At 47.1% G+C, this 24,002-nt stretch overlaps 1 protein-coding gene across 3 annotated transcripts in view; it reads left to right on the top strand.

The window, feature by feature from the left end:
* Nucleotides 1-24,002, top strand: part of SEC24C (SEC24 homolog C, COPII coat complex component) — a 1,750,167-nt gene that overhangs the window by 284,895 nt on the left and 1,441,270 nt on the right. For all 3 annotated transcript variants that reach the window (XM_069610689.1, XM_069610688.1, XM_069610687.1), the window contains one exon: nucleotides 10,680-11,447. In XM_069610689.1, coding sequence (XP_069466790.1) covers nucleotides 10,680-11,447 — 768 coding nt within the window. The remainder of the gene's footprint in view (nucleotides 1-10,679; nucleotides 11,448-24,002) is intronic.

The raw sequence follows: 24,002 nt of genomic DNA, 5'->3' as shown, positions 1-24,002 counted from the left end.
AAATAGTTACCCACACTTATTACTTTTCAGAAGGGGTGGCCCCTTCAAAGTAAGTAAAGCAATGTATATCCCTTTTAGAGGGCACACTGCAACTGAAAGGTAAGAAACTTAAGGGCACTTTGTAGCTTCTTCTTTCACAGAGATAGTTACCACACTAATTCTTTCAGCAAGTATGTACTTTTCAAGACCAAATCCTTTTCTTATCCAGTCCTTCCCTGGTCTATTGCATGAGTTCTCTGAGGTAGAAGAGGCACCCTAGTGGTCTAGGGTCCAGCTGTAGGCAGGTTGAGATCGGGTTCAGTTGCAGGAAAGACAAAGTTCCATAGGAGATCTTCTTTAAATGAGTATTTGCACCCTAAATGTGTTCCAGCAATAGGCCTGGGCAAACTCCCAACCACATGAATCACCCACTCATCCTCACAGGATGCACACCAGACTTAAGGTCAGTAATACCCAAGCCTACACAGTACCTTAGGGGAAAAGAGCTTCAGAGTGGATACCTTCAGGATGCAGCAGCACAGAACCCGATCCCTGGATTCTTGGTCTGGTGACGAAAGAACTGGACACTGGAGGGGAACTTGAGCAGCAGCAGCAGTCGTCGGAGGAGGATTCCAACAGCGGATACTTAATGGATTCTCGCAGCTCTGTGAATTTGGTGCCTTTTTACACCAGCCAGATGAAGAAAGAATATCGCTGGTCGGATTCTTCACCCTCTTGGTCCTGCATTCTGTTGAGGGGACTTGATGGATTCGAATTATGTCTCTGGAGAGCCAGGAGGAAGCCACCAAAGTTTCAGACGGATTTGTACTTTGGAAGTAATGTCTCGAGGTCCTGGGGTATTGCAGCCCAGCAAGGTCGCAGCACATCGTGGGATGGCTCAAAATGCGGGTCCTCTTGAGACTAGTGGAACTCTCCTGTCTCTAGTCGGAGTTGCGTCCGAGACTCCCAGGTTTTTTAGAAGGAAGGGTTACAGCAGGCTCCGATTACACATCATGATCTCTGGTCTACAGCTGTCTTTTCTTAATCTTGCTCTTCGGTTTCAACTCCAGTGGTCGACTTGTCAGCAGCTTGCAGGTTCAGAGTATTTATCAGGAACTACAGCACAACTTCTGCATTCTCTCCCTGCAGTTTACAGAAAGGGGCAGTCTGGCTGTGCAATCATACGACCTGCTCCCCAATGGGACTTTGTTCCTTTCAGGCAAAATGGAAGACAAAGGGCTGCAGAGTTTTGGGCTCCTCCATCGCTTCCTCCCTTCTGAGACACTCTGGCACCTGGGCAGGGAATACAAAGGATTCCTGCCGAAGACAAAACTTCCACTGAGGTTGTTCCCACTTAGAATTGTAGGGGAAGACCCCAGAAACTACATGCATACAAGAATTGGCGAAAAAGTAGTCTGCGAGTAAAAAGACTAAAAAGTCACTAAGGTAAAACCACTGCCACCAGCCATTCAAGGAAACTTGCAATTGTAACAAGAAATGCTACAGGTAAGTAAGCAAGGGGATACGTTGTATGTGCCAGCACTTCACATAAGGTGGGGGTGTACTGGCTCACTATATAAAATGTAAAGGGGGGGTGAAAGAGAACTTTAACGGGGAGCCCAAAGGAGCAACCCAGCCTAATCCCAATAGTTATAGGAAACTATAACTCCCAAACATACACTATGGAGAGACATACAAATGTCACCCATAAAAAGAGTAATAGACTAGTTGAGACCGGGAAAAGATTCCCCTTCACCCAAGGACACGGTAAAATAGTTACATTTCAAGCAAAAAAGGTCTGGGGTTGAAATATGAAAATCTTAACAGAGGCCATCCTAGTTATGGCGAACAGGGAGACTGAGTTTAGCCAAAACTCAATCAAGGAAGGGCAGAAATGGTCAAGGCTTAAGTCTCATGAGAGTGTGGGTATAGCCACAGGCTTTCAATGGGCCCACACAGAATAACACACAATCATTCATCCCTAGAAAGTCTGTTATACAAAGTTATTTATTTAGGCCTTTAGAGAACAGTGAGAAATGAAACTAGCAGGTAGTATCATACAATACTCTATAATACGAATATATACTTTCACCACTATGTTCATTCATAATACATCATCAAATAACTAACCATGTAACACAGGTAATTCATTTTTTTTGTTGTTTTTTAACGTGCCATGGACAATTAAAACCTTGTACACAAACATTAAAATACCATACAGGTAATTAAAGCAGATGCAGCTCAAATGACGAGAACCAGTCACAAGTTCAATTCCCTATACTTTAGAAGTCTAAACCCTAGGATGAGTGGTGCTCAAGTCACTGGTTCAAACACGATGTTCCACAAAGGTATGTATTCTCTGGAGGGATGCAATGGACTTGTGGTGGTGATTCATAATAGTTTCAAACTATTTAAAAGTTCAACAACAATTTACCAAAAGGGAGGGAAGTTCTCCTCTCTTCCAGATCCTAGCTTAACCCAGGGATAAGATATTTGACCCAGGTCCAATAAGCAAAGGAAGTAGGAGGGAGGTCGGAGACCAAGGTTTTTGTTCCCAATGCTATCATATGGAGAACCGGGGGTTGGGTGGGGGACAGGAACAGGTATGCTTACTTACCTCCCCCCCGACTCAGATTGTCCCAGGGATCACGATGAGTCGACTGGGGGACGCTGGGAGGGATTTGGGTTGTTTGACCGTGGTAGAATTATTCTTGGCGGAATTGACCGTAGTTATTTTTGCTGCGAATACGTTTTTCCATTGCCAAACAAACCAAACCCATGCCCCCCCTCCAATTCACCAGTACATCAACAACACCCCCACCTCTTCCCCCTACTTACCTTTTCTCTGTCCGCCGCCTCTCCTGTACCCGACAGCGTCGGTTCCGTCCCTTTAACGCAGGTCGGATCCAACGCCACAGGGTCTTTTTTTCTTTTCTTTTTTTCCTGCCTCCAATATTGAGGAAGCGGGGGTGTTGGGGGCATCCCTGCACCTCGAAACCCCAAAATTCCAAACATTTGGAGCAGCGGACAACCCCCGCAACCAGCGCTTGCTGTGTTTGGTATTCTGAAAAATCAATCGAATGGTACCAGCTGAAATCAGTCAAATGTACCATTTGATTGATTTGTTACGATCAACTTGGCAAATTGGCCCTGTCTTCTGTCCTTTGTTCCAGTGGGAGGTGCCCAGGGGGTTGCAGGTTAAGAGATTCTACCGATCGGGTGCAACCGAAGATTCAATCCCTGTCGAAGAAATACAGATGCCAACAGTGCAGACCGCTTCAGGACACTTCACGGGAGGAAGGCAAGTTCCAGGACGATCACGGTTTGCAGATGACGGCAGGTGTCCTTCCAGTCGCGGTCACATAGGCTGCTCCAGGGCAGGTTCCCTACAAAATAGGAAGCTGGAATTTCATGAGGCGGTTACTCGTGGCACGAGCAGTGACCACCAAGTTCTCGGTTTGAATGTGGAATGGCAAAGGTTCTGGCGAGGTAGCCCATGAGATTAGCTAGCTAGTTAGTATAGCGGGCAGTCGTGGGACACTTCTGAAGGCTGACGGGCTGGATCCTCGAGAAGGCATTGAGATTAGTTGGTCCCACTTGTGCAAGGATTGAAGCACCAACAAGGGTCTTTGGTGATCAGGCAGAGGAGTTGGGCTTCACCAGGCCGGTCACTGGAGGGGTTGCTGGTCCACTGCCGAAGTGGTCCTTGGGTTATCAGGGGACTGCTGCTGTTCGAAGGTTTCTTGACTCCAACGTAGATGTCTTGCTCTTATCCAAAGTCAAAGCCCCACAATGGTAAGGATCTGCACCATTCAAACAGCCATTAGTTGTCCATTCAGGGACAACTTCTGGTTTCCCATCTTACACGCCCCCTCTCTCTTACGCGTGCACCCTCACTCGATGGATCTCTGAACTCTGACCTGGTGGGGCAGAGGTTCAAAAGGCCAGCTTAGTTTCTTGGAACAGGGTAACCTTCTGGACAAGCCAGGCCAATCAAGGAAGCATTGGCAGCGGTCAAGACTAGGTCTCAGGAGGGGTGAGGGTGACAAAGACCACAATGAGCACACAGAGTAAAGGACGCTTACAAATCACTGCCAGTCAGGTGTATATGTATCAAAAATACAAAAAAACATGTATTCAAGGCCTTTGAAGTTCAAAACACAGTAGTTATCAACAGCAATACTTTTAAACCAACACAATCCTACTAAAATAGACATATACAAGACGAAATGGCCTAAAGGGTTAATGCACGAGATGGGTCCACAACCTTAAAAGGGAATGAAGCAGACAGTGCAGAGAGTCTTTAGGCAGTTCTGCAGTAATCACAATCCTAACTGAAAGACAGTCCAGTCCCTAAGAAGAGTGGAGCCTATTGCTCAAATGTACTTGCGATGCTGGCGCATGCGGTAGTGCAGATGGCCAAAAACGGGGTCTCTTGTAGGGTCTGTAGTAGCTCAGGAAGGTGGGTGAGGTGATGCAGAATAAGTTCCCACTATTCGTGGAGGGTCTCCCCAAGAGGGCAGAACTGGTTTCAGGAGTTAAGAATAATTTCATACCCTGAGCTATCTGTGGAAAGGAGAGGGACCCTCAGGGGCTACTTGTGCATAAAAACAGGTGGATGCACTAGGGGCTGCCGGTAAGGGTTTCAAGTACTCACCGTCCCCTGGCGTACTCCAGACCAAACTTCGGCAGTGGAGTCCAATTCGGTTGCAGGTTCAAATGCGGCAATTCTGCGGCTTTCAGTGGCGAAGTTACAGCGTTGATTCCCGAACGGGACAGTGGCGATTTCTCCACTCCTGCTGGATGGGTCAGGCCAGTTTCACTGTAGCATTATTCAGGGCACAGAGGGGCACAGCTGCAAGGCACCTACAAAGTTTGTGACCACGGCTGGGCGACACAGTAACCGCATGTACTCTGGTTCGGACGCTCTCGCTTTACTCCAGACTTGGGAATGCCAAGTGTATGAAATTCGGTGTGAGAGTGCCGTGAACACAGAGCTTGCGAAGTACCATGTTTCAAGGGTCTCCTTGAAACAGCGGCGGTGTCGGAGCAAAGGTTGTGCGTAAGCTGGCCAGTTCACTGGTTGGCCCAGGGACACTTCCGAGAAGGCTTACTTGCAGGGTTTGATGAAGGTGCCGGGAATAGTTGGTCCCACTATTCCAATCTTTGCAGACCTTCTAGTTCGATCAGATGCAGAGGGGTTCAGCGGGACAACAGCAGGCTTAGAGTGCCAAACCTTCCAGCTGGTCACCAGCGATTCCTCGACTCGGCTTCTTAGTTTCAGGATACTTGGATCCTATCCTTCGTTCAGTGAGAACATACAGGCACACCATACATGGACCAATCGTGGACGACGGTGGTCCCAGTCATTCACAGCACACCAGACTCTCTGGGACCCAGGATGTGTATTGGAACCAGACAGTCCCACCCACATCGTGAAGCACACACGGCATGCGAAGCTTGGTGTTTCGCGGGAGAATGCATGCCCAAATAAGGACTGACCAGGGTTTGCTCGTCCTGAAGGGGCAAGATGGTCAAAGGAAAGGACAAAGAACCTTGTGGCATGGCCATTTTGGAGTCGGGCCACCTTTCTGTGCCAACTGCGATAAACACTGTTTGCATGGCAAGAAAGGGTTAAAAATACATGAAAAGATAAGCTGCCCCAGCCCTGTCCAAGGCACATCCGCGCTTCTAAAAAAAAAAAATCCTTCGAGAGTGTCTAGGCCCTTTGGAAATGAAAGGAGGACACACGTGCAGTGCACTGCACTGTAAGGTACATTGTGTACTTGTAACATGTTGCAGAAAAGTTGCAACATTGACAAGGACTAAGGGAAACGGTCTCCCAGTACTGACTGCCTTCAAGGGCATGTCAGTTTCCCCATAATAAAGTGAGCTAATAGCCCAGGGGAGTGCATCTGAAGGCTTTGCTCCTCTGGCAAAGTCAGACTATGGTGTTAAACGGCAGCAAAATGTTGCAGGGTGGGAAAACTTCACATAAATGGGAATCTTTCCTAACACTTGGTGTCAGAAGTGGGATTGTGTTGGTTTAAAAGTATTGCTGTTAACTACTGTGTGTTGAACTTCAAAGGCCTTGAATACATGTATTTGTATTTTTGATATATACATCTATATATATACCTGACTTGGAGTGATTTGTAAGTGTCCTTTACTTTGTGTGCTCATTGTTAGGCAAGATTTGGTGTAGTACCCATTGGGTGCACTACCACAACCTTGGCCTCCTGGCAATAGGAACCCAACCTTTGGTATAAGTCTGTAGTACACAGGTTGGTAGCGTGATTGAGCAGCCAGGCTTATCTCAGAGAGGTCAATGTGAGCTGTAGGGGAGTTGCACAGATATTCACAGTGACACGTATCCAAATAAACTCTTGCACACAAGGTTTCTTGATTAAACAATTATTAATTTAACAGTCAGTTTGAATAAGCCTTCTTCAGAAGGGAGCAATATAATAGCAAAATGCAAATACCTCCAAAATGCACTAAATCAGTAAATACCCAATTGGGATGGCACACAGACACGTCCTACACTCTCAGGTGACTGCAATAGCTAGGAAACTGTATACATTAATGTATCACTTTTGCATTTACAGCAATACTTAGGAGTATGTCGAAGAAAAGGGTTATTAGAATAAAACAAGATATCACACAAATATTCTGAAGCAGGTAAGTACTTTTGAAAACCCCCTATGCAAAGTAAGTTAACCCCTTCCTGGAAAGAAGACCGAACGCAAAGTCAGAGGGAAGAAGTCATTCAGGGAGCCAGGCTAGGGCAAAATCAATTGGGCAAAAGTCTAGGTGAGCTGAAGCACCACTTGGAGGTAGGTAAACGTCTTGCACACTGTTTTAGAAGTCTTTGTAGAACAGAAGAAATGAAAGTAGGGCCACAAGCTGTATAGGCTCATGAAGTAAAGAAGCTGTTAGCAACTCTACAAAAGCAACCAAGACAAGCCTCAACTGAGAATAAGTGAGGCTACACAAGAGGTAAGCAGCACAGTACCTTTTGGTTAGAAGAAATCGTTACAGCTGGCTTCTGTTCCTGTGCAGCTCTGCAGATCCTGTGTTCCTGGGCCTCAGTCGTGGGGACAAGAGGGAGCACGTTTGGAGGACTCCTGCACTGCAATGGGTCGATCAGTGACCGAAAAGGACCTACTTCTATTCAGTGGCACTTCGGGGTTTCAGCTCATCGTGCCTCAGCAAATAGCACCACTGCGGTTCTTGGCTGTCGAGATGGGCTTTCCTTGCATCTGGGGTCCAGCACTCTGTTGAGGTGATTTAGGCTCGGTCAGTCCTGCTTCCTGGGAGTCCGGAGGATCTTCCTGGAGTTCTTGGCCAACTTAAAAGCAACGCACACAATCTGGTGTTCCGGTACCTGGCTCTTCGTTTCCAGCAGCAGTGGAAATACAGCGAGCTTCGAGAGGATGTCCAGACGGACTTACTTTGGAGTTGATTGGTCCCACCAACTCAAGGGGAGAAGTCGTCCTTGCAGGGCTTCTCTAGTCGAGGCGAATTCAGAGGTTCAGCACAGCAGCAGGGCTTCACCGGGCAAACCAATGGTCCAGGAATTTCAGCAGGCGTCTCTTCCAAGTTCTTCGGATTCCTTCGTCCAGTGGTCGACTCTGCCTTCTAAGCCAAAAAGCCTCGCATTTTATGCAGGTTTATTCCAGCCTGGCTGCCAGTCAAAGAGCAGGGTGGCAGTCCTTGCCAGACAGCCAGCCGGCCAATCACCTTTGGGTGCATTCCTTTAACCAAGGGGATTAAGCACAGGGAGTTTTGGCCACCTGCCTCCCTTCCTGCCCCTGCCAGACCTACTGGAGCCAGAGACGGGTTTCACTCGTGAATCCCGCCAAAGACAAAGCGTACAAAGGCACCAAACCTGGTTTGGCGCGCAGAGTAAATCTCACGAAGGACCTTTCAACAAAGAAATGGCTAAAAAAAAGACACGGCCATTCTGACAATAATGGCACCCTTGGGTGCTTTACTGCGCTGCGAAAGCAGCTCGCGTTAAAGACACACCATGGTAGTTAAAAGTAAACCACTGCCACCAGCCATTCATCGAGGAAAGGGTAACATAAACATGTTAAATGAGAAACTAGACAAAGGGGATACTAAGTAAGCTATTGTAAGATATTGTGTGCTGGGTCTAGAAAGTTACAAATGTAAGTAAAGTCAATTTCACTTTACTGTTCTTGGAAACAGTAGTTATCCAAGAGAAAGATATCTAAACCTTTGGGAAATCTGAAAGACTTCCCTGTGTCACTGCACTGAAGGTGCTGTGTGCCACAATGTAAAAGATGATGCCTATGGAGTTTGTCAGACTCCACAACCAAAAGAAACACAGAGTCCAAATCACAGAAAAATACACGAGAGAGTGGGAAAAAGTCTCGCTCTCTCCAGGTAAAAAATTAGTCCTCAAAATCCTGCAAAGGTGCTGGGGGTCTCTAAGGTGGAGAGGAATTAGCATGTTTCTGAGAATTCTCCTTAACACTCATTGAGGTCTTTCAGTCACCCTCGCCCCTCCTTGAGACCTAGTCTTGACCGCTGCCAATGCTACCTTGATTGGTCTGGCGTGTCCTAGGCTGGCCTTCTGAATCTCTGCCCACCAGGTCAGAGTTCAGAAATCCATCTTAACACACTTGCACACTCACTCACACGCACACACTCACATGCTTGCTCAATCACATTTACTCTTACACACTCACACTCGCTCACTCTTGCGCACGCCCACATATGCACGCGCAGGCCCACATATGCACGCGCAGGCCCACATATGCACGTGCAGGCCCAATTATGCACGCGCACACTTTGGCAAGTGCATGACCTTATGACAACTATACTGACCTGAGAAGGCAGGAAGAAGGGCAAACTACAATATAGCCAAAGAACAAGCGAAAGTTTTGTGGGACAGCTATTTTAGGGGGCTAGGCACGTTTACTAGTCATACACGGTTAATGCGAATGTGCACACCAAAAATAATGCAAAAATTGTAAAAATATAACTGCTGCCATCAGCTTCTCTTTAGGCACATATAAAAGTAATCAAAAATCCCATGTGTAAAAAGCTAGGGTGATGCAAAGGTATCTCCAATGCAGTTCACTGTAAGGTGCTGTGTGCAATGTGAATGCAAGAATTAAAAAGGGAAACCAAGTTTCCCTCTACTGATGGTCTGAAGGACTAGTCAGTTTCCTCATAACAAATGAGCAAAAGGGAAGTTAAGATGAAGGCTTTACTTCCATTTAAAAAGTCGGGGCAGGATCAAAAACAGAGCAAGAAGAATGAGGTTCCATAGAAAACTATGGAGGGAAAGTTGCAAAAAGAAAGTCTTTTCTAAAATGGGGGATTATTCGCCTGTGTCTCTTTTGCATTTCATTTGCTCTGGTTGCTCGACAAGGCACTGCCAAAAAAAAAAAAAAAAAAAAACATTGTCGCTGTCTTCAGCAAGGCTTTGGAAATAGCCTTAGGCCAGGACACATAAGAGGCCATTGAAAACACTATCGGGCTGGTTCATTTGAGAGAAATTAACTTTCTGCTTTATTGGCTATCATCCGTGAGACATATTGGTTACATGCATTTTCACAAAGTTTAACTTATTATTTTTTTTTTTTAACCAATATGGGGCAAGGACATGCTGCAAACCACCAGAAATGTCCAACAAAGGTTAATCTACTCTAAATATTCCCCGATTTCTTTATTTAATTTAAAAAAAAGTTTTGTTTTTGCTTAGCAAAATGACATTTTGCAGATTTAAAAAAGTTGAAACTTTTTTTTTTTACCTCCAAAAAGTGGTGGGAGATCCCACGCACCCCCTTGGATCCCCTTCACCAACCTAGCACCCCCTATTTCCCTTTCTATATTTCTTTCTCAAACGTACTAACTTAATGTTTCCGGTTACAAAAGAAGTGGTGATAAATGCAGCCAAAAAGTAATTGGTGAAAATGTCATTCAGCAATATTGGGTAATACCCCTAAGGTCCTATCATCTTTCAATTTTAATCTGCCATTAAAATTCAGTCTTTTGTCTTAAAAGAACCCTAGTCCAAAGCTGAAATAAGTTGGCATAGATGATATATTAGCATTGGAGTGCATTTACCAAAATAGATGCTTCCAGAAAGATGTTATTACTATGGAAATCCTTTATGCTGTTTGCTGGAAGTAAAGCTCAGTAAAGCTAGATGTATTGTGCACTGCATTCATTAATTATATATTAGCTGGCTTTACAATTACGGGAAATGCGTAACTGATTCCCATTCTGAAAGAAACACGCTGCTTACCTGTAGCAGTATTTATTATGTTATACATTCTCACACGACCTGCCCATCTTCTTGTGGTTGATTCATAAATCTAAATAGGCTGCCTTCTTAATTACGGGTATTGTGGAAGACTGGTCGACTTCTTGGCGAGTTCTTATTACAGCGATGCTGAGATATTTAATCAGAAAAACAAGTGCTATTAAGGAATCAACCTCTAGAAAGTGACCCATGTAACTTATATGAATGCTTTAACAGATATCAAGCTGTGAAACTACTGTTACAGGAAAGTAGCTAGCTTTGTACACTACTGTTGTATTACTGTATTTTTTCATATACTTAAAAAAAAGTTCTTGTCAAATACCTTTGCTATGTTATAAAAGCACTTGCCATTTCTCTTAAATGTTTACTGAAAAATGTTCCTTTGTTTTTATGACAGCTGCCCCCACATCTCTGCACTCAACCACAGGAAGTTTTTCTGGAGCTGGTCCATTTCAGTCATACCATTCAAACCAGAGAACAGCTTCAGTTAACTTTTCTCAAGGAATGCCTTTAACCAGTATCCCTAATGCTCCCATTCCTACGCAACCTACCTTTGGCACACAAACTCTTTCCCAGATCCACCCCATCCCACAAGTCTCTGATTTGTCTACGCATCCATCCTCCGCAAGGCTTCCACCTTCACATTATTCCGTCACATCTAGTGCCCCTCAGCATACAACAATGCCGGGTCTTTCATTATCTGAACATGCTCAAAGTATGTCCAACAACGTTTCTCCTCAGCCAGTGCAACCAGTCATGCATGGAGTATCACCCGGTACTCTCTTGCATCCAAGCCTGCAAGGATCGCAACCTCCTCAGAGGCATGTAGTTCTTCAAGGATCACATCCGCCTCAGATGCAGCCAGGACCTCAAGAATCACATCCGCCTCCGATGCAGTCAGGTCTTCAAGGATCACACCCCCCTCAGATGCAGCCAGGTGTTCAAGCATCACAACCCACTCAGGTGCAGCAAGGGCTTCAAGGATCATACCACCCTCTGATGCAGCCAGGACTTCAAGGAACCCATCCCCCTCAAGGAACCCATCCCCCTCAGATGCTGCCAGGGTTTCAAGGATCTCACCTACCACAGATGCAGCCTGACCTGCAAGGGCAACACTCTCCCCAAATGCAGCCCGGACAACCTGGATTCCAACTGCAACAGAATGGTGAGTCTTTTCTTCAAGCATTTTCTTTGATTTAATAAGAACCACCATAATTAAGTACCAAGTTTTAATGAATTGTTGTCCTAATGCCTTGGGAAGCATTAATTTAAACAATTCCACTTTCTTGCAGATTCATTACTGTACTAATGGCTGTAAGATGCCCAAGATTTTTTTTTTTAATGTGTTCAGGTCTAAAAGGGTAATGACGCTGGACAAATATATCTTTCTCAAAAAGAGCCATTTTGCTGGAATGAAATATGATTTGCTTGCTTCCTTATTTATTTCATGGATTTTAAAGTAGATAATTCGGACAACAGCATAAATGAGTTAAGCAATTGTTTTTCTTAGGTACTATTGTTTATAAAAATCAAAGTTGGGTAGCCTTGTCTTAGGTGGTCTGTGGAAATTATTTGTTATTGCTACATCCTTTCAACTCCTTGGATGCCCTGGGTCATGGCATAATATAGGACCATTTGTTGAAAAAAAACAAAATAATAAAGATTTAGCATACCACTCATGGATGTCTTTGAGCTCTGCCCCTTTGCACAGGACATGTCCCTCCACGGAAGTCCTTTTATGCTTCTGCTCACTGTTGGATGTTTCTGGCATAGTTCATGGTTCATTTGGGGGTATTTTCCTCCCTTCAACAGTCATTGACTCTTCTGGAGGACTGCCCGCTTTCTCTCCCATCCATCCACCTATAACTAGATGAACTACGTCATGCAGTGTCACTAGTATCAGTAGAAGTTCCCTAAAACTGGCATGCTTTACGTCTGTTTGCATTGCAAGGACCTAAAAACTATAGTCCTGATTATGTCCTCCAAATGCATTTCTCCAGCAATGGGGTCTTGCATGGATTCACATGCTCATGAATATTTCTCATCTTCATCTGGGAATCCTCTGTTTAAAAAAAAAAAAAAAAAAAAACAGGTTGTCACCAGGAGGCTCCGTCCCCTGCCCTGGGTGTTTGGCGGTGGAGTTTTGTGGAGTTGAAACATTCGGCCCCACGAAGGAAGATCCCAGAGTATGGGAAGCAAAGCTGGTGTAGAAATCGAGTAGTGGCGACCCCGCAAACAGGGGTGGAGTGGCATGCGCATCAGAAACCTGCTCCAGAGGTATCGAGAGCGGCTCAGTGGGAGAAGGGCTGAGCTGCTGCAGTGTGTCCTGGCAACCGCAGCAGAGTTAACTGAGGCACTGGCGGCAGTGGGCTCCCCAGCCCATGAGGTGACTTATCAAGTAAATTGGAGTGGGCCTCGGCAGCAGAGCGGACCCCCGAGAACGGTGCCCCACGGGCCTAACGGCTGTGTGGGACTGAGGTGAAGCAAGCAGAAAGCCTTTGCTGACAGCCTGGAACACAGAGGAGTCAGGAACTGAGAGCCGTGAAAGCAGCCCTGAAGTAAGTGGGAGTGGCGGCGGTGAGGTAGTCGACCTCACCCAGAGCCGACTAAGGAGCTCAGTGGGAGGCTGAGCACGGCTTGGTGGCACAATTGCAGTGATCTACTGACCTGATAGGTAGGATGGTGGGGTGGGGAGTGCTGCAGCACACCTCAGCAGGGGTGGGAAAGCAATCGGTCCAGACCTGGCAGAGAAGCTGCATATGAGGCCGGGGCAGCGCAACAAACTGGACAATCGCCATCCAGCAGTTGGCAAGCCTAGTGGCCAAGGAGGGACAGAGTGGCCAAGGAACCAACAATTGCAGTTGCATCCGAGGAGTGGGAAAAGGGGAGGTGCTGATTCCCCAGGTCTGAAAGGCGTAGCACCCCAGTCTGAGCATCCGGATTTCTGTGGTGACATGTCTGCGCCCCCCCCCCCCTTCCACGTTCTTATGGACCGGCGGCTCCCCACCACATAACAGGGCACCCCCCTTAAGTGCACCAGGCGACAGGGAGGGTGTGGGGTTGAGGCTCGCTGTTTTGACAGTTGTGGACATTTCTTGGGGGCTGTAATAGCAGACTGGAGAGGGTGCCGGGGAGAAGAAAAGAGGGGGTAGCCAGGTGGGGGAGGGTCTGGATGAGAGGGATCCCTTCGCCTAGTCCCCCACCATGGGTGTGCTCTGACATTGAGGTCAGGAGCGAGTAAAGAAGGCAGTGGATTGCCCGGCCTGGGTTCTAAAGCCCTGAGTGGACAAGAGGGGGCACAGGTGGATGAGTTGTAGAGGAGCCCTTGCACAATAACAATATCAGGACAGAGAGGAGATGGCGAAGGCCAAGGGAAAGTGGGGACCTCGCCCCTGCTCAGCAGAGATCGGTAATATTCGGAGTGATATTCAGGCCATACTGGAGGAGATCGGAGGAATGAGGATGGACATATAGAAGTGAACTTGGCAGATCTCCAGCGGAGATGATTACCCTGGAGGAGAGAGTGGAGGCTAGCCCGGCCTCGACGGGGGTCCTAGAGGCTTAGACAGAGGCCTGTTTCTTGAAGGGGGAACAACAGGAAGAGGAACTGCGTCTCAAGGTGGACTATATCGAGAACCAGGAGAAGTGTAACAACCTCTGGTTCTTCGGGCCGCGGGAGACGAAGGGGGAATCCCCCTGTGGGTCTGGAGCAGTAGATCCAGGAAATAATAGGAATGGTCCTCGGGCTCCAAAGACGGCGAGTCGTTAACCCTGGACAGAGTGCATCATCCTGGGGGGACTAGGAGGGGGGGGCCCCCCTCAGAGGACCGTCCTCGGTCCTGGTGTTTGCACAATTATAGTGATAAGACGAGAATCCTGGAGAAGGTGCGACTATGCAGGACATCGACTACGAGGACTCCAGGATCACCATTTTCCAGGAATTGTCAGCTCATACGCTGCTGAGACGCAAGAAGTGCGGGACCCTCAGCAGGTGGCTCCAGGAGAAGGGGGTGCGAAGTACAGATGGGTGGGGGGGTTTGCATTGGTGTTTGAGTGGGAAGGGGAGAGATACCACCTGGTCACAGAGGAGGAGATCAAGTGCGCTACGGAGGAGCTGGTGGTGGCCCAAGTGGACCCTCACTAGAGGAGGACAGCAAGGGGGCAGATCCTCGCTGAGTTCCCAGGGGCCTGAAGTCGGCACTGGGGAGGCGCAAATTCGACAAAAGTTCAGATAATCAACACCCCATCGCCCTGGAGTGATGGCACATCGAGGGATTATAGAGGGCCGTATTGACACTGTTTTTTGATGAACCCTGCTCCTGGGGTTTTCCCCTTTCCTTTTGAAAGTGGAGGGGGAGCCGCGGAGGGAGGAGGTGGGGTCACTTGTGATGCAGAGTTTGTTTCTGGGTGCTGGGGTTTGAGGAGTAGGAGGGGGAAGGGGTGGGGGTTGATGGAGTTGGGGGGACTGAACGGGGAGTGTGGGAGCGGTGGGATGAAAGGCAAAGGCGGTGGGGTAGGCATGGTGAACAGGGTAGGGGACACATACCTTGTGTTTTGGCTGGTGTGGCCAGGATGCTTGGGACACAGTCTGGGAGGAAGGGATGGGACGGCAGAGGGAGAGGGGGAAGGGGATGAGGGGAGGGTTTCCATGCTGTGGTTATTACAGATGGAGAGGGTAGTTTGTCTAATGGGGGACTGGAAGGGCATATGGCAAAAGGTCATGAAGGGATATGGCCGAGTTGTGGGTGGCCACGTTAAATGTAAATGGGCTGAACTTCCAAAATAAGAGATTGCTAACAGATATGTTTCGCAAGCAGCGCCTGATGATCCTCGTTCTCCGGGAGACCCACTACAAACAGGGGGAGGAGTTGGAAATAAAGGGCAAAGACCTGGGTAAGACCTTTTGGGCCTCTCCTAGGGCTCGCAAGAAGGAGGGGGTAGGTATCCTTTTAGGGACAGCATTTAGAATGACAGAAGTCTATATCAAGAGGGGGTTTGGAGGTCTGTTCTTGGGGATAAAGGGTCTCTATGAGGGAGCAAGGTTCACGCTGGCCATGCTATACGCGCCCAGCACAGGGCAGGTGAGATTCTTGGGCCAGATATTTGCATTGTTGGCAGGCAGCAGGGCCACCATCCTTTGGGGTGATTTTAATCTGCTGCCTGACCCAGCACTGGATTGGTGGTCGGCAAAGGGGGGTGGGGTGGCGAGTAAGGAAAACTGTGACTTTCAGAACCTTCTGCAAGCCTACTGTTGGGTGAACATCAGGCGAGATAATTTTCCAGGGGCTATAGATTATTTTCTCCTCCGCACCAGTCGTATACTTGGATAGACTTGTTGTTGGTGCCTTGGGAACAGGCCGAGAGGTAAAGGGACCCAAAGTCGAGGTCGTGACTTGGTCAGATCACAAGCTGTTGGTGGCGGAGTGGAGGTTGGGGAAGCCGCCTCTGCGATACTCGCATTGGAGGTGCAATGACATGCTGGTGAGAGATTGGGTATTCCAGGACTTCCTAGGGAGGGAGACAGACATATTTTGAAACCAACGAGAATGGGGAGGTGAGCATGTCCACGGTATGGGAAGCAGTGAAGGCCACATTCAGGGGGACTAATCCTCGCATAAGGGGCGCAAAAAAAAGGGGGAAAGGGGACTATTCAAGGCCACACTAAGAGGAACTGAAAGTCTTACGAACCCAGCTGGTCCAAAAGGGTGCTGATGGTCAGAGGCTCCTGGGAGGTATGAGGGACAAGAGGCAAGAGCTCCACTCTGTGTCAATAGACGAGGTAGTGAAGAGGATGAGATTTGCCCTGCACAAATACTAGAAAGGGGGGGGTGTGGTTGGTGCTTTCCTGGTGACTAGGGTGCGGGATGCTAGGCAGAGAGGAGAGTAGATTGGGCCAGCACGGCTGATGTGATAATGGTGGAGAGAGGAGAGAGCCTTTTATTGTCTTTACCCGGATCACGACATGGACCGATGCGAGATCTGCTGTACCGTCTCGTCCAAGACCAGGAACGATTGCCACTGGATGTTAGTGGCTTGGATCAACCAGGAAAAGGCCTCTGATGTAGCCTTACACAACAGCACACAACAGATACCGACCGGATACCACACCAAAAAGCTCAGCGAACAGTGTTAACCAAACTGAAGCTGCCAACAGCACATCAAAGCTCCCTTGCTCTTTCTCCAAACTTTGTCTTAGTAACATACCCCAACCGACCCCCTTTTTTTTCAAATCCACCATAACGCTGCGGGACCACTCCGGTGGGGATAGTGCACGGTATAAATATCCTTTAACATTAACATCAGACCAGTGCGTCTCATCAACTGTAGCGGAAGGATATTCCATCAAATTCCTAGAAACACCTTGTCACCAATCCACCAAAGTCGGAAGAATGTCTCAAGACCATCCCTTGATGCTACAGGCAGAAAATCACTCTTCTCCAAAACGGAGCATTAGGGCTGGTTCCACTTCAAGAGGTAAACAAAGGTATTTATTCAATATACTTCAGTGTACCAAAAAAGGATTTAACTATGTGTCCTTTATTTTATTTTATTTTTTGAAATTTGTATTTAATCATTAAAAGATTTTTACAAAGTCTTTTGCCGTTCTTAATTAGGGGTTCTTACGAAGGTACTTGGGACACCGCTTTCGTCTGCCGTTTTCTTTCGTAATGTCCTTTTAGAGATCAAATCAGAAAAATGATCATTTTCGGTCAGACATTTGGTGGATTTGCTCGTTTCAGTGCAATGTCCAAAAGTTTGTTTGTGGCCCTCCACCATCTTGCTGAGTCTCCAGCAATTACCCGACACCAACTCATTTCTTCGCTTAGCACTGATGGGTGGAATAACAGTGGTGCCAAGTACGCCTCTTTCCTTAGACATTTATGGACAGGTCGTGAGGAGGTGTCTTACTGTTTCAGTTTGCTTTGTGTTTTCACATAGACGACATGTAGCTGTTGGGGATTGTAATCTGATAGCCAGAATTTCTCTTGTGTGTAGGGTGTTTAGCCGGGCTCTCATGAAAATTCTTCTTGGGTCCTTCTCAGGAAATTCTTTCGCAATATCTCAAGGGTGTTTTTAGTTTGTTGTGGTCGGGCGGCAGATCTTTGAGTAATTTGTAGGACAGGATCTTTTCATTGGTCAAGATCCAGTCTTGCTGCTCTATTTTTCCATTCACTCTGCCTGGATTTGTGATTAGAAGTTCTTCCGTACAGGCTATCTCTTCCAATTTATCTTTTAATTTCTTTACCCAGTGTTAGGTTTGCATCTCCCTCCTTTTTATTTCTTCTGCTACAACCTGGAAGATTGGGAGGAAGTCGGGCAAAAGGGTTTTTCTGTAGAGTTGAAGTGTGCCCTGTTCGACTATTGATGCAAGGGACATGAGACCCAGGTCGTGCCGGATCGCCGCCGTAGGTGCTGACTTAGGGAGTCCCTGCACCGCTTTCTACACAAAACCTTCTAGTTTTGTCCAAATCTCTCGAGGAAGGGTTAGATTTGCGCTCATTCCGTATATTAAGACTGGAACAATTTTAGATTTGTAAAATTGCAACGCTGGAGTCCATGAAAACTTTCAGAATTTTTTATCCATGGCTTTTAGTTGTGCTGTCAGATTTCTTGTTTTGTCCCAGAGGGACTTCAGGATGGTGTTTTCTTCCAAGGAGTTGTCAATCCAAACCCCAAGATATTTATATTCTTTCACCACTTCCAGTTTGGTGTTTTCAAGGAACCAGACCGGCAAGGCTTTGTGGTTGCATGCCGATTTGGTGAAAAGAAGGATTTTTGTTTTTTGTTTATTAATTTCCAAGTTGTTGGTTTTCATGTAGGCCGAGCGATTCACTAGTTGGCGTTGCAGCCCTATTTTGGTCTGGTCCATCAGGATCAGGTAATCAGCGTACCATAACCTGGAGATTTTAGTTAGCCCTCCTTTGGAGGGAACGAGCAGATCTTTTTTTCAGTAAACTGAAAATCTCTGATGAAGGCAATAAACGGCGCCGGGGCCAAGGGGCAGCCTTGCTTGACCCCACGCTCCGTGGAAATTTTGTTTGAGATGGCCTTGCTGGCTCAAACGCACACGCATCGTGGTTTTTGTGTGTAGGGCCATAATTGGTCCTGTATTGGAGACCAGCATTTCCAAGTTCTTAATTTAAACCAAAGTTTGTCGCGATCCACCATGTCAAAAGCCTTTTTAAAGGTCCACTAAGGCCGGGTGGACTTTGGGAGCACCAGCTTTCACTTTTGCTTTTATGATGTTTAGCAATAGTATGTTGATCGCCGTGCCTGCGCCCTTTTGGAAACCTATCTGGAAGATGTCAACCGCAGGAGAGTCTTTGGCCCATTTTTGAGAATGCGAAAGGAGCAGTCGCGAATATTTTTCCCAGAATATCTAGCAAGGCAATTGGCCTGTAGCTGGATGGACTTTCTTTCTCTACACCCTTAGATCGGGACCAGGACCGCTTCTGTCCAGGATTCTGGGATCTGTTTCGCTTTGTGGCAGTGATTAAAAAGTTCACTTATTACTGCTGCCCATTCTTCCGGGTGTTTTTTGATGTCTATGTTGGTCAGACCATTCGGGCCTGGTGCTTTCGAGGATTTCAGTTTTGCGATTGTTCTTAAGATATCTCCCACATCGGTCGAGGGAATCCAGGGTTCCTCGAACAACTGTGTTTTCGTTTGTTCTGGTATTCAGGGCGGCTAGAAAAGGTTGCTGAAGTAAGAGACCCAGTTTTGTTCCGAGACGGCGTTAGCAAGTAGAGGTGCCCTTTGCCCGTTTGTGCTTTTCAGTAAATTGTAGAAATCTCTTGTATTTCTGGAGGCCCAGGACTTCAGCTAGGCTTCGGCGTCATTTTGGTAAAGTGTCGCCGCATGGTGTTTAATCCATGATTTGTAGTGGTTTGCTCCATTTCGGTATGCGGACCACGCCTCTTCTGTTTGATGGCGAATTTTGAAGTTTTTCAGGTTTCTTGTTTCACAGCGCTTAATCGCCACCATCTGATCATAGGGGTGGTTATGTGTGGGCTGTTTGCTGTTTGTTCCTGAAAAGCACACCCTATGAGGTAACTGTAGGGGTGTGTAGTCCGGTCTCTTGACAACCGAGCTTGATGTAGTAAACTCTGGGTCCGTGTTTAGCCTGTCCTGTATTGATCTTATGTTTTCTGCGGTAAGGCGAAGTCGGGTTTGTCGCTTGTTGGATTCCACAGTCGATGGGTATAGGAGCCTTTCTGGGGCTTGGGCGCCCCAGGACATTTGTAGCAAGTTATGATCGCTTTCCAGTGTTTTCTGTACTTTGAAGGAAGAGATGTGGGGGATCAAGCCTTCAGTTACGAAGAAGTAGTCAAATTTAGCAGATGCTTCATGCCTTTCCCACATAGGAATCCGTGGTTCGGAATCTAATAACGTTGCTGCATTATAGAGGTCTCTTGATTTCATTCATTTTGACCACGCCAAACCTCTTTCATCTGCCAGGGGGCGGGTCGATAGTGCTCCTTTTGGTGTAGTATATGTTATGCACTTGGCGTTTAAGTCTCCACAGATTATGATATTGTCTATATCTAGATCCACGTTGATAGTGTCGATGGCTTCGGCGACGGATTTGCAAAATTCTTTTGTTGATGTTCTCTCAAGGTTCCAGTACAGATTTATTATCGCCAGGTCCTAGGTGGTACATGTGTCAAGAACTGGGTCGCGGTCGCTGCTATGAAGTTAGAATGCCAAGCATGCCATAGGCTTAGCTGATTTTGGTTTTTGGTATAATCCCTGAGCCTATATGAATAGCGGTTAATAGGTCTGAGGACGGTCTTCTCATTAGCGACCTGGAAGCTGGTGAAAGTTCAACTGCGTATCTGTCTATTGTCGGTTGGTCTGTTAGCCAAGTTTCCTGTAGGCACAGGATGTCGAAATATCCCAGGTTAACGTCGCTAGGGCGGGTTAGATGTTTGTAGCCTCTTGTGTTCCATGATGCCATTACTAGTTCTTTTTTGGCAAACTTTGGAGCAATTTCCTCACTCAACGCAAGTGGATCTTGGGGGCATCTTATTAACTGCTATTTCTTTAGGCTTCGTCCAAATGTATCTGCCAGCCATTTCCATGGTCCCTCTGAAACTTTTACGTTCTTCTGAGACTTTTGGTTTAAACTGTTTTCCTCCCGTTTGTATGTGCCAGAATTTCTTTCCGTTGGACTTTGCAGAGTTTTGTATTGTTTGTACTGTCAGGTGCTCCAGCCGGAGCTTGCAAAATTTGTTGAAGACTCGTAGTTGGCGCCCTCTTTTCTTCTGTGTATCTCTTCCGGTCCATTCTTCGTGGTCTGGTGCCAGGCTCTTCTTTGCCTTGGGGTATCTTGCCATCAGTTTTGATTGTATAAGGCTTCTGTTCTTGAAATGCAGTGGGTCCTAGTCGGGGAACCCCTCCTACGAATTTCTTGATCTGGTTGTTTAGACTTGGGCTTTGGTAGTTGGAACAGATTGAATCCTAATTGGTGCAGATCTTTTGTCACTTCTGTGGGGATTTCTGCTAGAGCTTTGTTTCTTATATGAATATATTCTTTTGCTCTATGTTCCCGGTGGTATGGTTCCACCAATTCAAAGTCATTGGTCGTCAGGTGTTGTAGCTTGCTGACTTTAGCCAGGGTTTTTAGAACCATTTTTCTATTCAGTACCATATATCCTTCTTTAGATGAGATTTGCTCCAGTTTGAAGATTGTGGTTCCTGATAATTTTTCTTCAGACTTCTTAGGCCCTTGAAGCGTCCAGGGTTTGTCTGTGAGCCTGGTTGGCCTCTGGGCATCGGATCGGTGCTCTCTTCTGTTTCCTGTAGTGTTGGTCCGGCTATCTCTTCGCAAATGTGGACGCAGTTGGTGATTTCTACGCATATCCTTAGGAACCCCACGGCCTCACTCAGCCGAATCCTACGTTGAGGTATCTCGTCGCCACCTTCTGCTTCATCGATGCAGATCGGTGATGAACTTGTGGTTGAGGCTGCTGGTGGTAGTTTGTTAGTTGACTGGAATATTTTGACTGTTACTAGAGATTCTTCTGAATTGTCGTGATGCTGAGACAAGTTCATTAGGTCACTGTTTTCCTGGAATTCCTCGATCGTTTTTGGTGACTGGGCCAAGCCCTGATTACCTACTGTAGAGGGTAAAGCGGGTCGTGTACGTTCTGTCGCCCTTGTTTTTTCTTCTTTTTTTTCCTTTGCCTGGGACCAACAGTAGTTGGGGTGACATTTCCCTTATTTGGTTTGATAGAGTAGTCCGAACTGAATCTTTTTGTTGATTGCGTTTTTTTGGTGATTGGATCTGGGGGGCATCGTGCCCTATTTGTTCTTGATGTGATGTTGTTGTTGAGAAAATGGGGGGCCAGATCCTTCTGTGTTGTCCCTTCAGTCGTTTGAGTCGCTCTGGAAAGTGATGGTACGATAGCTTGAGTGACGTGGCACCTTTCCTTAAGCTGGTCTTCAAGTTTGGTGATTTTTGTCTCCAAGGACTCCTGTGTTTTACTGGTTTTTAGGTCCAGGGCTGTTATAAATCCTTCAATGAAGGTCCATTTAGCCATAATTGTGGCTGACATTGTAGTGTTTTCTTTTAGGGCCTCATTGTTGGACTCGTAGAGTTTTGCAAAAGAGTTTAAAGTTATTGTGATTGTTGACATTATTGATAACAGATCTGCTTTCTTACTGGGAGACTCCTTCTGGACAGAAGCTGATATTTCACTTAATCGTCTCCTTTTGGCCGCAGTGTGAACACCCTTCTCGCCGAGATGTAGGGAGGTTCGGTCTTGGGTTCTTCTGTCTGAGAATGTCAATGTGTCTTGTGAGCGAGCTAAATCCTCTGGTTGTAGCTCCTGGTAAATGCGGAGTGATTCTTGTATATGGGCTCTTGTCCGTGCGTTACGTTCTTCAGTATGTCCAGCTGCTGTTTTTGAGCAGGCCCAGTCACATATTGGTGTGGTTGGAACAAGTGGGCTTCCTACCCCCTGGGCCGGGGGTACCACCTATGTTTTTTGATTCGTTTGTATTTAGAGGCCCGATACTACTTGGGTGGACAGTAGGATGCGTTGAGTTTTCTGAGAGATGATTCTGGACTGGAGTTATGGAGGTTACTTCAGTGTTCGTTGCCATTTGCACTGGTGATTTAGGCTTTGGGTCCATCCTGGGGTTAATTGGGTCAGTTCTGCGTGATTGGTTTGTCAGAGGGGGATCTTGAACGGCCTCCAAGATCTCTGCGTCAGAGAGCTCTGCATCTTGATCCAATTTCCTTTTGTGTTTTAGAAAGTATTCTTTCAGGGAGGACGATATCAGAGGGGTTGGAAAGCACTTTGCGAACCCCTTGTTTTTTGGGGCCGACTATTAGCAGTTTTTTTGTGAATATTTTATTTGGTGCAGGTTTTGTTTTCAACATTCCTTTTGGATTTATTTCCTTAGGTATGAGGTCGGAGGCCTCATCGTCATTTAGGTGGGGGTCACTTTGGACACTTGATGAATCGGCCCCTAGCTTACAATTAAGGTCTTTAGAAGGGTCAGCGTGTGTAGAAGTTTCGATTTGCTGATCCTGGTTGACTTTCTCTGCTGGCGTTGGTATGGAGTCTAAGGGTTTAGATTTTTCGGTGAAGTTTGTTTCCAAAGCTTGGTCGACAGAGCTCCGCGGTTCGTATGTTATAGACTGATCCTCTTGATGAGATATCAGAGTCGCTTGAGCCAATTCTTATGGCTGTATCTATTGTAGTGTTTAAGACGTTGTTTCCCATAGGTGGATTTATACTTCTGTGAATCATGGCTGTGATTGAGACCCTGGGCTGAGGGAAAGTCTGATCCTGCACGTCCCCGGCTCCGTTGACCTCCCCGTTACAAATAGTAGGGAGATTGTGTCAATTTTTGTTGTAACAAGCCTTCTGTTGCAAGGGGCGAGATTTCTCCCCCCAGCCGTTCAGGCCCCCGCCGATGCCATCCTACGACAGCCTCTGGCGGGGGGGCCACTTGTCGATAAGGTAGAACAGATGGCGGTTTGAAATTCTGTTTGCGGGCTCCCTCGCGACCCCGACTTGTTAGACGGGGGTTTTGCTTCTTCACCTGAAGGTACCGTGACCTCGATATGGGCCGACGGGTCCTCCAGGACTGGCGGGACCTCCCCTCGTACTGGCCCTTGGCCTCGTTCAAGTCCTTCTCCTGGTGTGAAGCGGGGGAGGGGAACGCTCTGCTGACGGTGATTGGTTCAGTAACAATATTGTTACGGGTTTAGTCGGTGCCTTGTTCCTCGGAGGCTCAGGGACTATTGGTGTGGGTTCTGGTTGGAGGGCATGCCGACCCGGGGATGGCGGGAATCTTTGGAGGTAGGACGCCCTCCCTTCCTCAGCTCCTCTCACTTCTCCGGCTTAGTTGGATGGTTTGTTGCTTCGCAAGCGACGTTTCGAGGGGATTGGGTCCTCCGACGTATTCCATATCTATGACATGTAATCACCAAAGCTGTGCTGCTTCGGAAACTTTTTTCTGCATCCTGCGTCGATGCGCCGTCGTCGAGGGCCTCCTCCGACGTCATCCGATGTGATAAGTAGGACGCACGCCGCCCGTAGCCTCAGTTCCGTTTTTTCCGCGAACGTGTTGCTTCGTGAATCTCGGTTAACGCCTTGACTCTTTGGAGTTCTGTTCTTCTCGGTTCTTCGAACCTGTTCGTTTTGTGAAAATCCTTCGTGTGAAGATGTCTTCTACTTCGTCTTCGACCCCGCGTCCGGGTTTC

This window comes from Ambystoma mexicanum, chromosome 8 (assembly GCF_040938575.1).
Source record: "Ambystoma mexicanum isolate Mex_15411 chromosome 8, UKY_AmexF1_1, whole genome shotgun sequence".
NCBI classification, from domain to species: domain Eukaryota; kingdom Metazoa; phylum Chordata; class Amphibia; order Caudata; family Ambystomatidae; genus Ambystoma; species Ambystoma mexicanum.
Note: the sequence above shows the minus strand (reverse complement) of the source record. Positions and strands in the feature narration are given on the sequence as shown.